Source organism: Rattus norvegicus, chromosome 18 (assembly GCF_036323735.1).
Source record: "Rattus norvegicus strain BN/NHsdMcwi chromosome 18, GRCr8, whole genome shotgun sequence".
Classification (NCBI taxonomy): domain Eukaryota; kingdom Metazoa; phylum Chordata; class Mammalia; order Rodentia; family Muridae; genus Rattus; species Rattus norvegicus.
This window is the reverse complement of record NC_086036.1, coordinates 73,137,787-73,156,127: the sequence shown is the minus strand read 5'-3', so window position 1 is coordinate 73,156,127 and position 18,341 is coordinate 73,137,787. Positions and strand designations below refer to the sequence as shown.

General features: G+C 44.4%; 1 protein-coding gene across 2 annotated transcripts in view; it reads right to left on the bottom strand.

Moving 5' to 3' along the window:
* Loxhd1 (lipoxygenase homology PLAT domains 1) overlaps positions 1-18,341 on the bottom strand; it is a 152,643-nt gene that overhangs the window by 89,657 nt on the left and 44,645 nt on the right. For both annotated transcript variants that reach the window (NM_001414400.1, NM_001106132.4), the window contains exons 8-12: positions 16,841-17,091; positions 12,624-12,759; positions 12,053-12,213; positions 11,013-11,099; positions 10,202-10,337 (exon numbers count right to left, since the gene is read on the bottom strand). In NM_001414400.1, the coding sequence (NP_001401329.1) occupies positions 10,202-10,337; positions 11,013-11,099; positions 12,053-12,213; positions 12,624-12,759; positions 16,841-17,091 (771 nt within the window). The remainder of the gene's footprint in view (positions 1-10,201; positions 10,338-11,012; positions 11,100-12,052; positions 12,214-12,623; positions 12,760-16,840; positions 17,092-18,341) is intronic.

The following is an 18,341-nucleotide window of genomic DNA, read 5'->3' as shown; positions in this document are numbered from 1 at the left end:
TACCACAGAGAGATGCACTTTAGATCCTGCAACATGGATAGGCGCAGAGTAAAGAATGATTGCTAAAACTGATTTGAGATAAAACACTCAGAAAGTGAAAAAACTGAATACTTTTTGAAACTACTCACAAAGAAAAGCTCAGGTCCAGAGGTCTTACTGTGATATCTACGTACATTTAAAGCAAAAAAAAAAAAATGCAATTTCCTCTGAAGGTTGTGTAACAGGAGAAGAGTGGGTCTATTAACCTACTTTCCGTCTAGTTGTGACCAAGTGCCTGACGAGAAGCGACTTAAGGGAGAAGATACTTGTTTTGGCTCAGGGATTAACGTGACTCAGCGCATCCTGGTAGGAAGGCATTCAGCAAGAACACCTCACAGCTGTGGTGGCAGGTGCGTGAAGCTGCTCGCTCACAGCTGGATGGGCCTCAAAGCAGGGAGAGATGACCGCTCACCTTCAGTTTGCTTCCTCCTTCCTCCTCTTTATCTCCGTCTACCCCTCAGTCCATGAATCTTTCTTAATCTGGATAGGTCTCTCTTAGTTGATCTTCTCTAAACTAACTTCAAGACATACCCAGGAAGCTGTGAGTATGTGTGGTGTGCGTGTGTGTGTGTGTGTGTGTGTGTGTGTGTGTGTGTGTGTGTGCTTGCACATGCACACACGTTTGTCAGTCTTCTAGGTAATTCTAAATCCAGGCAATGAAATTACCCACCACGATTTGACATTTAAACACATCACTGTAATCCATAATGTCCTACCTCTGACCAATACGCCTATGCCAGTCTCATAACACCGAATGTATTCAGTCAGGCTTCCACGAGTACCATAATCTTACAGTTCCCTGGGCAGGACCTTGCACCTGAGACATCTTTACTTTTGTCCTGGTGCCAAGTTGCTGACTTGCTTTAATGTCCTTACTGTCTCTTAACAATTACAGCCACTATGTCCACGCCCACCTTGTCTGTGACTTTAACTGGGTTCACGTTCCTTTTCTTCCCAAACTATGCTTTTTTTTTTTTTTTTTTTTTTGCTTCTGTGTGGTCCGCCTGCTGCTCTGATTCTCACTGGAGAACTTACTAAACCCAGTGCACAGTAAACCACACCAGGGCCTGCATGCTATCGGAAGTTTGCAGTTTCTTAGCATCAAGTAAATTACTCCATGGCTTTTGAACTTTGAGTTTCCACGACGTGGGTAGAATGTAGATCTCCTTCTGAGTCCTCATAAGGGTAGCCTTGCCTGTCAATCATTCTATTGACACTCTGGTCTTCCTCACTCCTGCTAGATCAGCTTACAGAATTCTGGGGCTTCCCTAGCCTCCACCCCCAAACTTGGCCATTTTCCTTCTACAAACCAGATCCAACGGCTTGAGAACTGCATGCTCAGGTTTCTTACCACAATAGAAACAGCCTTGCCCCCAGGTACCTAACTTCTATATTTGTTATTTTTCCTCACTCCTGTGGCTGAGTACAAAAGCAAATGAAATAGAGGCTTGTGCTTGTTCACAGTTTAGGAGAATATAGCCCACCACAGCGGGGCTGTCACCAGAGAAAGTAGCTCTCGGTGGTGGCAGCGGGAGTGCGAGGTTGTTGGTTCAGAGACAGGTAACAGCAACACACTGATGCTTACGTGATTTGCACCTTTCCCCTTTTGGTACAACTTAACCCTCAGCCCATGGGATTGAAATTTCTCAGTCAGGGTTGGCCTTTCTTTCTTATCTATTCCTGCCTGAAATGACCCAAAAGATGGACTCAGAGGAGTATCTCAGTCTCTGAGGTCAGGTTTGTAGTAAAGGTTAATGATCATCTTAGGGGACTCATGAAGCTCACACATTCTTGGCACCAAAGCTAGTAATGGCGTCGATAAGGAAATAAATCTATAGGCCAACATCTTCTATGAATACAAATGCAAAAATCCTCAACACAATGCTGTAAACCAAATACCACATCACAGACAAAGAATTACACACTGTGAATTAGTGTGGCGGTTTCTCAGGAAGCTGGGAATAGATCTACCTCAAGATCCCCTTATATCACTCTTGGGCATAGACACAAAGGACTCTATATCCTACTGCAGAGACACCTGCTCATTTATGTCTGCAGCTGCTCTATTTATAATAGTTAGAAATTGAAAACAGCCTAGATGTTAACAGATGAATAAAGAAAGAAATCGTGGCATAATACACAATGGAACATTGTTTATTTGTTATGAAATAATGAAATAAGTAAATGGATGGAACTAGACAAAAAGCCCTGAGGTAACCTGAACCCAAAAAGATAAACCTAGTATGAATTCTTATATGTGGATGTTGGCTTTTAAGCCTTTAGTAGCCATGCTACAAGTTTATATACAGAGACTGGGTATAGAGCAAGGGACTTACCCTTGGGAAGTGGAGGAGAAGAGCAAGGAAATAAAGGTCATTCTCAGCTACATGGTGATCTTAAGACCAGTGTGTACAATATAGGAGTTCCAATCTTAAAAGAAAACATGTCAAGAGAAGAGAGAAAATGGGAGGGGAGGGGAGAGAAGGGGAAGGGAGGGAGGAGAGAAGAGAGGAGAGGAGAGAGGAGAGGAGAGAGGAGAGGAGAGGAGAGGAGAGAGGAGAGGAGAGAGGAGAGGAGGGGAGAGGAGGGGAGGAGAGGAGAGGAGAGGAGAGGAGAGAGGAGAGGAGAGAGGAGAGGAGAGGAGAGAGGAGAGAAGAGAGGAGAGAGGAGAGGAGAGAGGAGAGGAGAGAGGAGAGGAGAGAGGAGAGGGGAGAGGAGAGGAGAGGGGAGAGGAGAGAGGAGAGGAGAGGAGAGGAGAGGAGAGAGGAGAGAGGAGAGGAGAGGAGAGGGGAGAGGAGAGAGGAGAAGGGAGGGGAGAGGAGAGGAGAGGGGAGGGGAGGGGAGGGGAGGGGAGGGGAGAGGAGAGGAGAGGAGAGGAGAGGAAAGGAGAGGAGAGGAGAGGAGAGGAGAGGAGAGGAGAGGAGAGGAGAGGAGAGGAGAGATTTTTCATTCCCAACAGCAGAAAGAGTGAAATGACCTGGAGCGATGGTCAACAGTGAGGCTAAAAGTGTTTTCTACTCTTCCAGAGAACCTAAGCTTGGTTCCCAGCGCCCACATCAGGTGGCTCATCCTTGTCAGTGATGCCCTTCTCTGGCTCCTGCAGGCACACAGACATATGATGTGCATGCGTACATATGTGTGCATACATACATAAAAATAAAAACGAAAATAAATATTTTTTAAAAATAAAATATTTGGGAATAAACTTAGCCAAACAAGTGAAAATTTTATACTTTGAAAATTACAAACTGTTACTGCGATTTAAGATTCAATAACTGGACAAAGAATTGTCCCATGTTCACGGGCCGTGTGACCTAACATCGTTAACACGGGATTAGTCCCCAGACAGAACTACTTTGACGCAATCCCTATTGGAATTGCAGTTGAGTTCTTTGTGGAACTTGATAAGCTTTTCCTCAAATTCATGTAACGTTGCAAAATAAACTTCAAGGAGAAAAACAGCAAGTGTCTCAAGATGCAGACCAATGGGGAGCTGCCAAGATACTGGTGAAGACGCGTCCACCTTTTCAAAAGCAGCTCAACAGTTGCTTACAGAGTCATGGGGAGAGTTACCGTCTGGCCCGGAAAGCATGTGTATGTGGACACGTGTGCATGAATGTCAGAGTAGCGGTGTTCACAGTAATCTAAAGGCAGAAAAAACCCAAGTGCTCAACAGTTGAACGTGTTACATCCACACAACGGGGCATCGTCCATCAATCAAAGAGAAGTTATGGGCCAGAACGATGGATCAGCAGGTAGAGCTTGCACACAGTGTTGGTGACTTGAGTTGGGTCCCTGGCTCAGACAAAGAAGCAGGATAGAATCAACTCTCAGGAACTGCCACACATGAACCATGGTATGTGCACACCTGCACACACACTGAATTATAATATAGATAGCGATGATAAGATATAGATGATACAGATACAGACACAGACACAAATATAGATACAGGTACAGATACAGATACAGACACAAATACAGATACAGATACAGATATAGATACAGATACAGATACAGATATAGATACAGACACAAATACAGATACAGGTACAGATACAGACACAGACACAGACACAGACACAGACACAGACACAGACACAGACACAGACACAGATACAGGTACAGATACAGATACAGACACAAATACAGATACAGATACAGACACAAATACAGATACAGACACAGACACAGATACAAATACAGGTATAGGTATAGATACAGATACAGATACAGATACAGATACAGATACAGATACAGATACAGATACAGATACAGATACAGATACAGATACAGATACAGATATAGACACAGACACAGATACAGATATAGACACAGACACAGATACAGATACAGGTATAGATACAGATACAGGTATAAATACAGATACAGGTATAGATACAAATATAGATATAGATACAGATACAGATACAGACACAGGTATAGATAGAGATAGAGATAGATGATATAGATTAGATATACATATAGATGTAGATATTTATAAAGTACCAGTACATCCTATGATGTTGGGGAATCTTGAATCTTGAGCACATGTTAATGAGAGAGAACACTGTGTGACTCCATTTGTGTGAAATGTCTAGAAGAGACAAAGCTGCTGAGACAGAAACCAGGTTAGTGGCTGTCAGGGGCAAGAGTAAGGTGGGAAAAGGTATGGGGGCTAACGCTGGGGAAAGGTACAGGGCCTAACGCTGGGGAAAGGTATGGGGGCTAAGAGACTTGGGGTTTTTTTAGGGGTATGAAACATTCTGGAATTTGATGGTGGTGATGGATATATAGAACTGTCTAATATGGATCAAAAGATGTCGGCTTGTGAACTTTTCACGGGTGAAGTGAGTGACGCACGAACTTATATTGATAAAGTCATTGTTTTCGTTAAAGAAGAGAGACATTATTCACTGATATTCCATCTACAGCGAAGGTGAAATATATCAGAAATGAGACAAGTCACTGGGAAGTTTAGTGCACAAAATCTATTTTAATAATGTACTCATTTCCATATAGAGACATCTGAAAAGTCAATCTGACCATGAATCATGTGGGTACGTGAAGATATGCTATCTGTGCCAAAACATTTGTTCAACAACAAATCATTGTACATGGAGGCCTGCCGTGAACAGAACCAGGGCAGGCAGATACTCACGGCATGAGTCAAAGCTCAGGAGAACATCTCTTGCCCCACAGCATTCCCTCCCCACAGAAACACGTTACTCAAAATTAAGCCATTCCTGATTTCCCCAGGGAACTTTCAAAATTGAAATGCACATGCCTTTACGTAAGTAGCACTGTGTGTCCCCTGCAGATCTCGTGTGTTGAAAGCTCGGTCCCCAGTGCCATTCAGAGGTGGGACTTGGGGAGAGACAGGATCACAAGGACTCTGACCTCATGATTAATCCATTAAGGGTTCCTACCTTAGGCTGCTCCTGCGAGGTGGTGCCTACTGGAGGGAGTACGTCTTAGGAAGCATGCCTTGTACCTGGCCGGTTCTTCCCCATCTCTACCTCTCTTTCCGTTTCCAAAGATGAAGTAAGCATCTTTGGTTTGCCACAAGCTCCCCACCATGATGATCAGTCTGCTACACACCCAGGAACACCCATAGACTGAACCGTCTGAAACTGTGATCTAAAAGAAACACTTCCTCCCGTATCTTGCTTACCTCTGCTTTTTGTCACACTGACAGAAAGCAGACTGCACCCTGCTCTCGGCGACGGGTCGTCGTAATAGGAAGAGGAATGGGCAGTGTTGCCTGGTGTACACCAACATGAGGAACCAGGGAAAACCCAAGTAGCAAACTGCAGCCTTGCTCCAGTCTGATTTGCTGCTAGGTTTTGCTTTCTTAGTTGTCTTGCAACAAAGTTCCCAAAAGCAAAATGGTAACAAACAGGAATCCCTGTTCTGGGGATCCCACCCCCTTTACCCCAGAGTTTTAAGGTCTGACCCATTGGAGGACGTGACAGATCCTTACTCTCTAAGGGTCTCTCTGAGCCCACCAGCCACTGAGGTCCCAAACGCTGCCTGACAAGACATCTGTGGACAACTGAAAACAATTACATTGTTAGTCATCGGCAGTGAGAGACTTTAAACAGATGGGCAAGTACCAGAGCCTCTTGGGCTTTAATTTAAAAATTATGCCTCAATCTGATTAACGAGCAGCAACAATATTCAACACTCATGGCCAATGGACTCCTGCCCACTCCTAGTGTATAATCACAGCGGAGGAAGTGGATCTCATCTATTTTGCCATCGCACGAGCCTCCTGAGGGAAAGTCAAGGTGGAAATAAATTGTTGAGTTGGTACACGCTCTGTCCGCATCTCTAATCAGGTCAATCACTCCAAAAAGCCTCCAAACAAGCAGACACGACGTTAATTGCTTATTTGGCTGACCGTGATTTTGTAAGCAAACCGGGAACACACAACTTCAGACTCTAAGAATTGATTTTAAATTGGTATTTACTCATCCTACATGACTACAAGTCTCTCCATTAAAGGCTCTCTGGGACACCGTGCATGGTATCTGTTACCTATCAGAGGAGAGTGACTTTGCCTCTGGCTTGTACCACCTTGTATGGTACAAGGAACAATGCAGATCACCGCCGGAGATCTGAGAGAAGACAGAAGCATGTTCTAAGCACAACAGAAAATGTTTCATGATCCAGGAAGAGTGAGTTCAAGGAATTTGAGTTTGTCTCTACGACTCCGAAAAAAAAAAAAAAAACCCACCAAAGACTGAGAGAAAACATCAAAGATTCTTTATAGCCAGGACAGACAGATAGACATTCTACCTGTATTGATCACTAAATTTTTCTCATTGAAATGGTTCTCTGGGAGTAGCTGGAGACCTGGGATGAGGGAGGTTCTGAAGAGTCTATAGAGATGACCCTTCCTGAGACTTCTACCAGCAGGGGATATGGAGACTAAAGTGGCCACCTCCTATAGCCAGTGGAGGGAGGGGGGCATCAACCCACCTACAAAACCTTAAATCCAACTTTTGTCCTGCCTACAAGATGCCCTTGGATAAAGATGAAGCAGAGACTGATGACTGACCCAACTTGAAACATATCCCATGTAAGATCCCAGTCCCTGACACTACTGATGCTCTGCTAGGCTTGTAGACAGGACCCTAGCATAATTGTCTCCTGAGAAGCTTCATTCGGAGGTGTATAAAAACAAGCAGAGACCCACAGCCAAATATCAGAGGGAGCTCAGGGAGTCCAGTGGAAGAGGTGGGGGATAGAATTGATCAAGCCAGAAGAATCAAGGACACCACAAAAAGACCTGTAGAGTCAACTGCCCTGGGCCCCTGGGGGCTCATGGAGACTGAACCACCAATCAAAGAGCATGCAGTGGCTGGACCTAGGCCCCCCCCACATTTGTAGCAGATGGGCAGCTTGGTCTTCATGTGGGTCCCCTAACAATTGGAGTAGAGGCTGTCTCTGACTCAGTTGTCTGCCACTGGATCCCTTTCCCCTAACTAGACTACCTAGTCAGGCCTCAGTAGGAGAGAATGTGCTTAGGCCTACTTAGGCTAGATGTCCCAGAGTATGGTGGTACCCAGGGTGGGGGGAGTGGGGGGACACAACTGGATATAAAGTGAATAAATAAATTAAAAAAGAAATGCTTCTTTAACAGTATAGTCAAATTACAGCCACAAAAAAAAAGCCTGTATTCTATGTACAAGTGATACAGAGTCTATAGAAACATTCTTCCTCCCATGGCCTCTAGTGTCAGAACCCTTGCTGGCCCTGGCTTGGATGGACTTTGCAACTTGCGACAATAGCTGCTTGGATAGGAAGCTTATAATAGCTTGGTTTCCACAGCAGTTACACCCAAGCCCTACCAGTTCCAATTTCAAGTGATTTCGTGAATGTTATCATCTGTCCTCTAGTCTGCTCAGCCTTAGTCTGATTTTAGAGCCATATTTCTCTGCATGGGAAATCATACATGGGTTTGCATCTCAAACCCAAACCCTCACACTGACAATGGAAATACCTTGGCACACCAGAAGGAATGTGGAGATGAAGGTGCTAGGGGATTAGAGAATGGGGTGAAATGAGTCATGCCATGAGGAGATGGGAAGACAAAGGTTGATACTCACATTACCCAGAGGACCATCTGAGAATACAAGTGCAACTGCTTCTAAGGGGATGAGAACGATGCCAAGAGAGAGAAACCTTGAAAACATCTTGATCATTGACTGTAGCTTCCAGAACTACTTGAAAACAAAGTCCTATTATATCATCTACCTAGCCCATATAGTACAACCTTTTCTTACAGCTGTCCCAATAAGCCAATGTACCATCCTGGGATCATGAAACATCAAAAGTTTGTGTCAACACTTTGAGTGAGGGATGTGGGACCCAAGAACCAACAACAAGGGTCTGAAGAAGCAAAGGTGAGTGTGCCCCACCCTGTGCTCCCTGTGCTTCCTTGGGGGCAGTGCTGGTATTCCCCAAATTTGTTGGGTAAGTGTACATGGGGGTCCTACTGCAGACCCAATGAGTTGGACATGCTATCGTGGAGTCCAGGGGTCCTACTGCAGACCTGGTGAATTGAAAATGCTATCATGGAGTTCAGCAGTGTGGTTCAACAGTCCTCTCTGTGTTAAGGCACCCTGAGAAAGCTAATCAGAGCTGTGAGTTGGGAAGTATTGAAAACCAGACCCTCCCTCCAAATGCCCAAGGGTAAAAGTGCTAGGTAACTTCAGAAGAAGAGACCAAGGAGCTGAAATCCTAAGAACTGGTTAGAAGATCTCCCTGAGGAGACCTGTAGGCACAGTGCTGGCACAAACAGAGAGATGGGAAACAGATGCATTTCTGCCTTGATGATCACATAAAATCTCCATTGGATGAGTTGATGTTATATAAAGAGAGGTGCTAGCTTTTGTTTTCAATGCAAATATTGAATTGTAAAGTAGGGGTGGTATCTCAGGATAGGCAGTCATTGGACCAATAAGCACAAGACCTGCTCTGAGTCTGCCTGTCTATAACCAACCATCCAACCATGGCAGGGGCTTCCTCAGTTCTATTTGGGCTATTGCTAGGTCTTTTCAAGCATTCTGTAGTTATAGGCTGAATTAAATTGAAGAAGAGCAAAAAATAATGGAAGACATACAGTGCTAGTTGTAAGTGTTGCCTTCTTATTCTCATAGATGGGATGACTTCATTTTTTGATATTTGCTATCTGGACTATATATATGTAATATCTATATGAGTATTGAACTCTAATCAAGTTATTTCAACAAACATATTTGAAGCTTCTACTAAGTGACCGCTAAATACAGAGTGTTCAGAAGTATCACATGGTCGCTGGTGAGTTGAGTTATTGAAATATTTAGGAGGGCTCCAGGAAGAAAGCTTGCTTATAATTTTCCATGTGTGCTTTACTTTTTATGTTTTTTTCAATATCACTTTTGAAATATTCCTATTGAAAAATTAAGAACAGCTACAAGAATAACAACCAGGTTAATTTTCCTCCATACCAATTCTGATCGATTGGTAATGTCTGCTACAGCACAGCAATGGCTATCAATCTCATTTCTGACTGCGTGAGAATGCTGTGATCACTTAGCAAGGAGTGTTTCCCAGAGAAAGCGACAGAGCACATTCTTCATGTCTGCTGCTATGCTGCTGCTGTAGCCTAGAGGCAGAATGGCCTCCCTTTGGTCCTTTGAAAGTGAATGCTGGACTCCAGGTTAAAGCTTAATCTTTCTCCTACTGATCTCAAACAGAGACAAAGGATTCACTGGATACCAGCTTAGTGTGTCAAAGGAAAATAAAGCCCAGATCCAGCCTCACTGTGTGGAGAAAGTTCACCAAGTTTCACAATGTGAAAAGTAAAGAAGCTATTTTTTCTAATCTCGAGGAGGTTCTGGGTAACCATTGTTCCATGTGGATTCCTCATGTCCTCCTGTGGCCAGCTTGAAGACCTGTACCTCTCTTTTCCCTCCATACCACCCCTATCACAATAGAGTTCTAGCACCGTGCCCTGGAATGGATTCTTCCAGCCAGTCTTGAGGCTAGAACTTAATGCTATAGTGTTCAGAGAGGACAGATGATACACAGCAGACGAATCTGCCAACCCCTCACTAGCACAGCAAGTAAAGTCCCACTGCCTCCCCATGGCAGCGGACAACTCAATACTCACTTCCCATTATCCTCCGTACAGTCGGGCCTTCTGCGGTCATCTCCCTCACGATCTCATTGTCATCCTCATTGGCATCCAGCCAGCGGTTGCAGTTGAAGTTATATTTGTCCTTATTCAAGGTATTCATCAGAGTCATCTGTAATGGGGTAGTCTTGAGGTAAGCAGGTGGAGCCATCGGATGTCTCACTCGTGGCCTGTGGTCCTCATTCTGTTGTCCTAACCAGTGTGTGTGTGTGTGTGTGTGTGTGTGTGTGTGTGTGTGTGTGTGCATGCGTGTGTGTGTATGTGCATGCGTGTGTGTGTGTGTGTGTGTGTTGTTTTCTTTTTTATTTTTATTTTACCTTACTTTGTTTTTTTTTCAAGATAAGTTTTCTCTGCATAATCCTGGAACTCATTTTGTAGACCAGGATAGCCTCAAATTCAGAGATCAACCTGCCTCTGTTTCCCAGTGTTGGACTCAAAGGTGTGCACCCCGTGTCAGGCCTGCTGTCTCATCTCAAGGATGAGATCTCCTGGCTCTTGAAGAAGGCAGGTGATCAGACTGCTGTCTCTTTCCCTGGTCTCCCAGAAGCAAACATTCACTCAGCATCTGGGAGACAGGTCAGGATGTACCCCATGGACATTCGAGTATTTCTCTGTCTACTTTGAAAGGACACTCCTTATCTGTCCCTATCAAAACATATGGCCCGTGTCAACCCTTCCCACCTCCAGCCCTGACAGATACAAAGGCATATATATATATATATATATATATATATGATTATGAAATGTCATACACCTGGATCCTCCCTCCCTGCAAGGCACACCTTACCTTTTCTAAATGCCACCCAGAGCCAGGATTCTGCCTGTCATGCCACGCCCGAATCTTATAAAACCTCCCGAGATCTGGGAGCTCCATCTACAAGGAGAAATAAAAAGTCTGTGTGGACACAGTCACAGGAATTCGTGTGTCCTCATAGCTGACCACAGGCAGGTGGGTACTCCTTCGGGCTGCTTTTTCCCAGTAAGGATGGGTCTGCCACACTCAAACACTCCATTCTCTCATGTCCCTGGTAACCAGTGACTCATGGGACTGAGATGGCTACGTGAAAGGAACGTTCAGCCTGGGCTGGTGAAACCGAACAAAAATAACTGACCCACAGTGGGATCCAGCTGAGAGATCTTCAGGAACAAAATCCATATGGCAGCCCTGCAAATTAGCACGGGGCCACAGCCCCGGGAGTCTGCTGGGCACTGAGACAGACAAAAAGATTAATGCAGCAGCTCTGCCCTTTCCCCAGGGGCTCAAGTCTGGCAGAGAAGACAAATACACAAAGAGCAATGAACTTGGTGGTGGAATAGAGGTGTCGGTGGGGTGCACGGAAAGGACAGTGGCAAATTACAGGTTCTTCCCCTCAAAGGTGGAGCGGCCCCTCTGAGGGCAGAGACTCACTCTGAGTACCTACTGCAAAGTTCAAAGTTAGATTTTTCTCTCAAACGCTCCAAAATTCATATTTCCCCTTAAATTTGGTCCTTACACTCGAATGCAGCCAGGTTGAATAATAGAACTGTGCTCTAGGCCTCTGAGCCCACAATTCCCCCGTTCACCTCGCTCCTGAATGCTTCAAGCATTCCGTAATGGCTCTGCCCCCCCTAAACTTCGTCCTAGACTGTATCAGGCAGGAGATCAAATATAAAATAAATCTCTTTTATAAATCATCAAATTTGCCCTTGCTGTGGGAGTCCAAAGTCTCCAATGTAGCTCCAGCCTTTAAACTTGGTTGAAAATCTGGCACTGAGAACCGGAACATCCGGTGCTCCTTCGTCTCTTTTCCCACCCCCAATCCCCAATCCGTCCCATTTCCTTCCTACCCTGAACTTCTCAATGATGCCTGGTTTGAACCATTTGTTGTTGGGATTCAGAAGAATCTCGTCTGTCCGCCCCTTCTTCCCATAAATCTGGATGAAGATGGGCGAGTTGGTGCCAGCTTTCTTCAGATCAGTTGTCCAGACCCAAAGGGACCAAGGAAATTCTGCAACACAGGTCATAGCGCATTATAAACTCCAAGAGTTGGGGGGGAAGATGTAGTAGGGGATATGGAAAGATCAGGATTGGAGATGATATACAATTGTGTCTATTCTTAGAACCCGTTAAACGAGTGCAGAATAGATAAAGCTAAGGATCCCCTACTAAAAATGAAGCCCGTTAGTGTCTTATTTAACGGCTAAAGATGCACTGTGTTTTAGCAGTAGACAAGGGCTGACTCCACCATCCTATGGCTAGTGTATTGGGGCTCACTGAGTGAATCTCAGTTTAGTCCCATGTCTATCACAGCAACTCCTTCAGTTTGGGGACACTGGAGTCATCTCCACAACAGTGTATGGCCTGTACCTTGCAGAACTGAGCTTCTGTCTGGGAGGCCCCCAGATTCCTCAAACTTACTTTTCAGCCGCTTCTTCCTCAGAGACACCATCTCATAGAGCTGACGCTCAATCAGTCCGTCTGCCTTCTTCTCATCCAACCAGTTGCTGCACGGGAAAGTCTGCTGGATGCCAGTGAAGGGGCACAGTACCACCACCTAGGAAGGCAGACAGCACGTGTCTTCTGGGTCAGGTCCACGGGTGGGACCCACTCAGTGCTTAGCAGTCTCCCCATATTAAGGGCACACATGTCTTTGTTAGGACCTTCAAGGGACAGCAATTTCTATCTTACTTTCTCATTAAATCTTAATTAAAAATACCTCTTTCAGGAACTTTTTGCAGATAAAAAATAAATACTTTTTAAAAAGTTATTATTTTAAGGAGAGGTCTTTGATGGTAGCTGCCGTCACTAAGTTTAGCTTAAAGAAGAAACATGGAGTTGGCTAAGCATTAGAAAGTGCAGTCATCCAGTGCACGGTGTATCAACTTAGTAAAGAAGAAAGAGTAGGGGACTAACTCACTAGGAACAGAAGACAGCCGTAGACAGAATTCAATACTAGCTCGGAAAACAACTCTGAACATTGAAGAAGTAGAAAATAATGCATTTAATCTGTTTAATAACATACACCAACCTCCTCAAACATAATTAGCTAAATAAAACACTAGAGGCAGACGCTTTAAAATAATAAACGAAGGCTGGAGATGCAGTTCAGCGGTGGAACTTAGCACGCATGATACCCTAGGCTTTATGCACACACACATGCACACACAAACACACACACACACAAACATAGACGTACACTCACACACACACAGACACACACACATGTACACTCACACACACAGACACATACATGCAGACAAACACAGAGACACATACGCACATATGCATGCATACATGTCTGTGCACACACACAATTAAAAAGAAGACAAAGATATACACTCTTCAATTTTCTGTTCAGCATGCTACTGTAGGTCTTAGGCTGTGTACTCATAATTTAAAAAGAAATAGTAAAACCTCTCTGTAGTTAAGGAGCCTGAAAACCAATCAAGCTATGGGAAGACTTGCTGGCAGAGAAAACCTTCAAAGAATATATGGAAAAATCATTAAAATCAATCCACAGCTTACAAGATGGTTATACGTAAACTCGGCGCATAGAAAGTACTTAACCAGTAACAAATGGAAGGATAATTTGTAAGGGCATCTGTGACAATACGAATCATAAGATCTGTATGGTTATACGAACAAAGTCATACGCTATGTTGAAGAAAAATAAAAATAAAACTACATTTAAAAAACCGTTTTAGGGCTGGGGATTTAGCTCAGTGGTAGAGCGCTTACCTAGGAAGCGCAAGGCCCTGGGTTCGGTCCCCAGCTCCGAAAAAAAGAACCAAAAAAAAAAAAACCGTTTTAGAGATCTGAATTTTAAGAAGCACACCATTTTCATAGATAAGGTAGGTTGGTATATTAAAAAATAGTTTTTCCAAGGGACTCTGTAGATCAGTGGCTCTCAGCCTGTGGGATCATAACCCCTCTGGGTCACATCAGATATCCTGTATACCAGGCATTTATACTGTGATTTGTAACAGTGGGAAAATGACAGTCATAGAATAGTAAGAAGATAATTTTATGGTTGAGGGTCAGCTGAACATGAAGAACTGTGTTAAAGGGTTGCAGTATTAGGCACGGTGGGAATCACTGATGTAATCCAGTTAGCATTTCATCAATTTAGGGGGAGAACCTAAAATTCCTATGGGATATTAAGTGATGGCAGATGTCAGTCTGCCCTTTCAATAAAGGAGGAGGTTGGATTTAATTTGTTCCGGCAGAAATAGTGCAAATGTATAAAATGAAGGCAGTGAATGTTGTATTGATGAAGAAATTTACTAAATCAATTCATGGAACGGAGTAGAGAGCAGAAAGGAGCTGGGGTTTTGTTTGTTTGTTTTGGAAAGACTTTATTTTCAATGGAAAAAAATCTCGATTTCCCACTGAAACTTAATCATTGCTTCCCAAACTTCCTTAATGACAAGAATTATCAAGTAAATCCCAATGGTTCTGGCCTGTGGTCCCAGTTATTAGGGAGTTGGCCTGGGCTGCAGAGTGACTCTGTCTCCAAACTTATAAAAGACACAGAGAGGCAGGGAGGTAGAGGGAAAGGAGAGGGAGGGAGGGAGGGAGAGGGGGAAGGGAGGGAGGGAGGGGGGGAGGGAGGGGGAGAGAGAGGGGGAGGGGAGAGAGAGAGAGAGAGAGAGAGGGAGGGAGGGAGGGAGAGACAGAGAGACAGACAGGGAGAGAGAGAGAATATCATTGTGCAACTGTACAACATTTTCTTTATTCATCCCTTAGTTGAGGGACATCTAGGTTGTTTCCGGTTTCTGATTATTATGAATAAAGCAGCTATGAACATCATTGTCCTTGTGGTGCATGGTGGGACATCTTTTGGGTATATGCCCAAGAATGGTATAGCTGAGTCTGGAGGTAGAACTATTCCAAGTTTTCTAAGAAACAGCCAAATTGATTTCCAAAGTGGTCATGCAAGGTTACACTCCCACCAGCCATGGAGGAGCGCACCCCTTGCTCCAGGTCCTCAACAGCATGTGCTATCTCGTGAGGGTTTGCCCTTAGCCATTCTAATTACGATGGAATCTTAGGGTCATTTTGATTTGCATTTCCCTGATGATGTTGAGCATTTCTTTAAGTGCTTCTCAGGCACTAAAGATTCCTCTGTTGAGAATCCTCTGTTTGGCTCTGTACCATTTTTTTAAATTGGGTTATTTGGTTCAATACTATCTAATTTCTTGAGTTCTTTCTATATTTTGGATATTAGCCCTCTGACAGATGTAGGGTTGATGAGGTCTTTTCCTTTCTGTAGGCTGCCACTTTGTCCTATTGATGGTCCTCTGCCTTACACAAGCGTTTCAGTTTCATGAGGTCCCATTTATTAATTGTTGGTCCTAGTGCCTGAGCCGTTGGCGTTCTGTTCAGGAAGTTGTCCCCTGTACCAGTGTGTTCACGGCACTTCCCCACTTTCTCTTCTATGATACTTACTGGGTCTGGTTTTATGTTGAGGTCTTTGATCCACTTGGACTTGAGTTTTGTGCAGGGTGATAACTATGGATCCATTTACATTCTTTAACATGCAGACATCAGTTAGACCAGCACCATTTTTTGAAGATGCTTTCTTTTTTCCATTGTATAGTTTTGGTTTCTTTGTCAAATATCAAGTGCTCATAGATATACAGGTTTATTCTAGGTCTTCTCTTCTATTCCAGTGATTAGACCTGTCTGTTTTTATGACAATACAATGCAGTTTTTACAACTTCTCTGTGGTACAGCTTGAAATCAGGGGTTGTAATACCTCCGGAAGTTCTTTTATTGTACTGGATTGTTTTAGCTATCCTGGTTTTATTTGTTTGTTTGTTTGTTTGTTTTGTTGCTCTTGTTTTCCTGTAAGAAGTTGAGAACTGTTCTTTTGAGGTCTGTACAAAATTGGGTTGGAATTTTGATGTGGATTACATTGAATCTACATTGGTTGCTTTTGGTAAGACTGAAATTTTTACTGTTAATCCTTCCACTCCATGAGTAAAACAAAGAGATCAGGAAACTCATGGGCAAAGGGTTGGATTTAGAAAATATCATGGAATGGGTTTGCGAGAGAGAGAGAGAGGAGAAAGAGAGAGAGGTGAAAGAGAGAGAGGAGAAAGAGAGAGAGGAGAGAGAGAGAGGAGAAAGAGAGAGAGGAGAAAGAGAGAGGAGAGAGAGGAGAGAGAGGAGAAAGAGAGAGAGAGGAGAGAGAGGAGAGAGAGGAGAAAGAGAGAGAGAGGAGAGAGAGGAGAGAGAGAGAAGAAAGAGAGAGGAGAAAGAGAGAAAGAGGTGAAAGAGAGAGAGGAGAAAGAGAGAGGAGAGAGAGGGAGGAGAAAGAGAGAGAGAGAGAGAGAGAGAGAGAGAGAGAGAGAGAGAGAGAGCACAAAGAGCAAAGAGCAAAGATCTTTCTTCCTTATCCTTTACATAGGCTGCCACTGGAAGGTGTGGTCCAAATTTAGGGTAGGTCTTCCCACCTCAAATGATCCAGTTAACAGGTGTGCCCAGAAGCTTGCGACTTATTCAGTTAATCCCAGATGTAGCTGAGTCGACCAACTGAGAGCAGCCATCCCAAGAATACAGGATGGAACTTGTCCTTCAGTGTTAAACAGGAACCCATTGACCGGGAGAGCGTTCATGGGCTGCCACCTTACCTTCTCACAGTACCAGCCTCGGTTGACGCCTATGTTGCCGTGCCCAATGGAGACCCGGCTCAGTGGGCTAAGGAGGACAGCCAGGTCGATGTGGAAGATGTCTGTGCGGCCCCTGTCGAACACACCACCTTCCAGAAAGATTTTTCCACTGTTCCTATTTCCTCTGGCTCCGTACATGACCAAATAGATTTTAGATTTGGTCCCAGCTCCACGGATATCCCCAGTGAAGACAGTGACAATGTAGGTTATGGCTGGAATGGAAGGAAGGGCAGAGAGGGTTCGAAGTGGTTTTACCGGAACACTCCTGTCTCCATCTTCGCTACAACACCACTCGTCCACACACGGCCATGCCCCTCCCTGTCCCCCGTTTCACACACTCAGAACAGTGTCCCTCACAACTTCGTCTGTTTCTCAATATTGTCTTAGTATATGTGAGGCTGGGGGCGAACTACTTCTGTTATTTCAGGGAACTGTCAGCACTCATTAATGGAAACAAAGACAAGAAGGAAACTGAGCTGGTTAAAAATAGCACTTATTATTAATGGTAATTATCATGTGTACATTATTAACAGCTGCCAGATAAATTCTGCTACGTCTAATTTAATTATAATAGTCAAATCCATCTATGGTGATTTATCTCTGGCCTATCTGGTTCATTTGGTTCTTTTGCTGAAAATATAACTTTTTAGAAGGGGCACTAACATCTTCCCCATCGCCCTGGGCTGAGGAAGAGGAGAGGGAACACAATAAGTTGGGTCATTTTGGGTTTTGATCAGTCAGGAGGCATGGTAAGCCCGTGGTTCTGCAAGAGAACCACCAATTGCTAAGTAAACTTCTAAATAGGACAAAAAGAACAAAGAGAGAGCGCCAACACTTGAACCAGAAACTCTCTTAAGCACTTGTCAGCATCCTTTTATCCTGTCCTAGGGTTTAAGAACAGGGGAAACATCAGATGTGGCAGGGAGAGGAGACAGGGCAGGCACGAAGATGGGGATGCCCGGAGGAGCAGAAGGTACGGGTGTTAGGAAGGGTGGCTCTTGGGCAGATGCCTCAGGGGGCCCAGAGGGGCTGGGAAATGGCTGGAAGGAGTGTCATCTCCTGATGAGGAAACTGGAGCCAACGTGTGGTACAATCTGCGTGCTACACTACAAAACTCTGGCTACACCTCCAGTCTGGGGAAATGGGCTTCAGCAGAAGGGCAAGTTCTTAGACGTGCACAGCCACGTGAGTCTTCTAGAACCCCAATGACTACCTCAGACAGGTTGAGGGGTAGAGGTTTTCGGTAGAATTTACAGTGGAAAGAGGACTTGAGGAGGCGGATCAAAGTTCAGACCAAACCTGCCTTCGACAAGCTATGTGACCCTCAACATCCTTCTGAACTTCTACATGCCTCAGTTTTCTCATCTGTGAGTTGGGAACAGCACAATACCAATGTTGTAGGTGGCTGTAAAGATGAAATAAAACATACGAGGGTCACAAATTCTCCTTCTGGCTGTCTCTC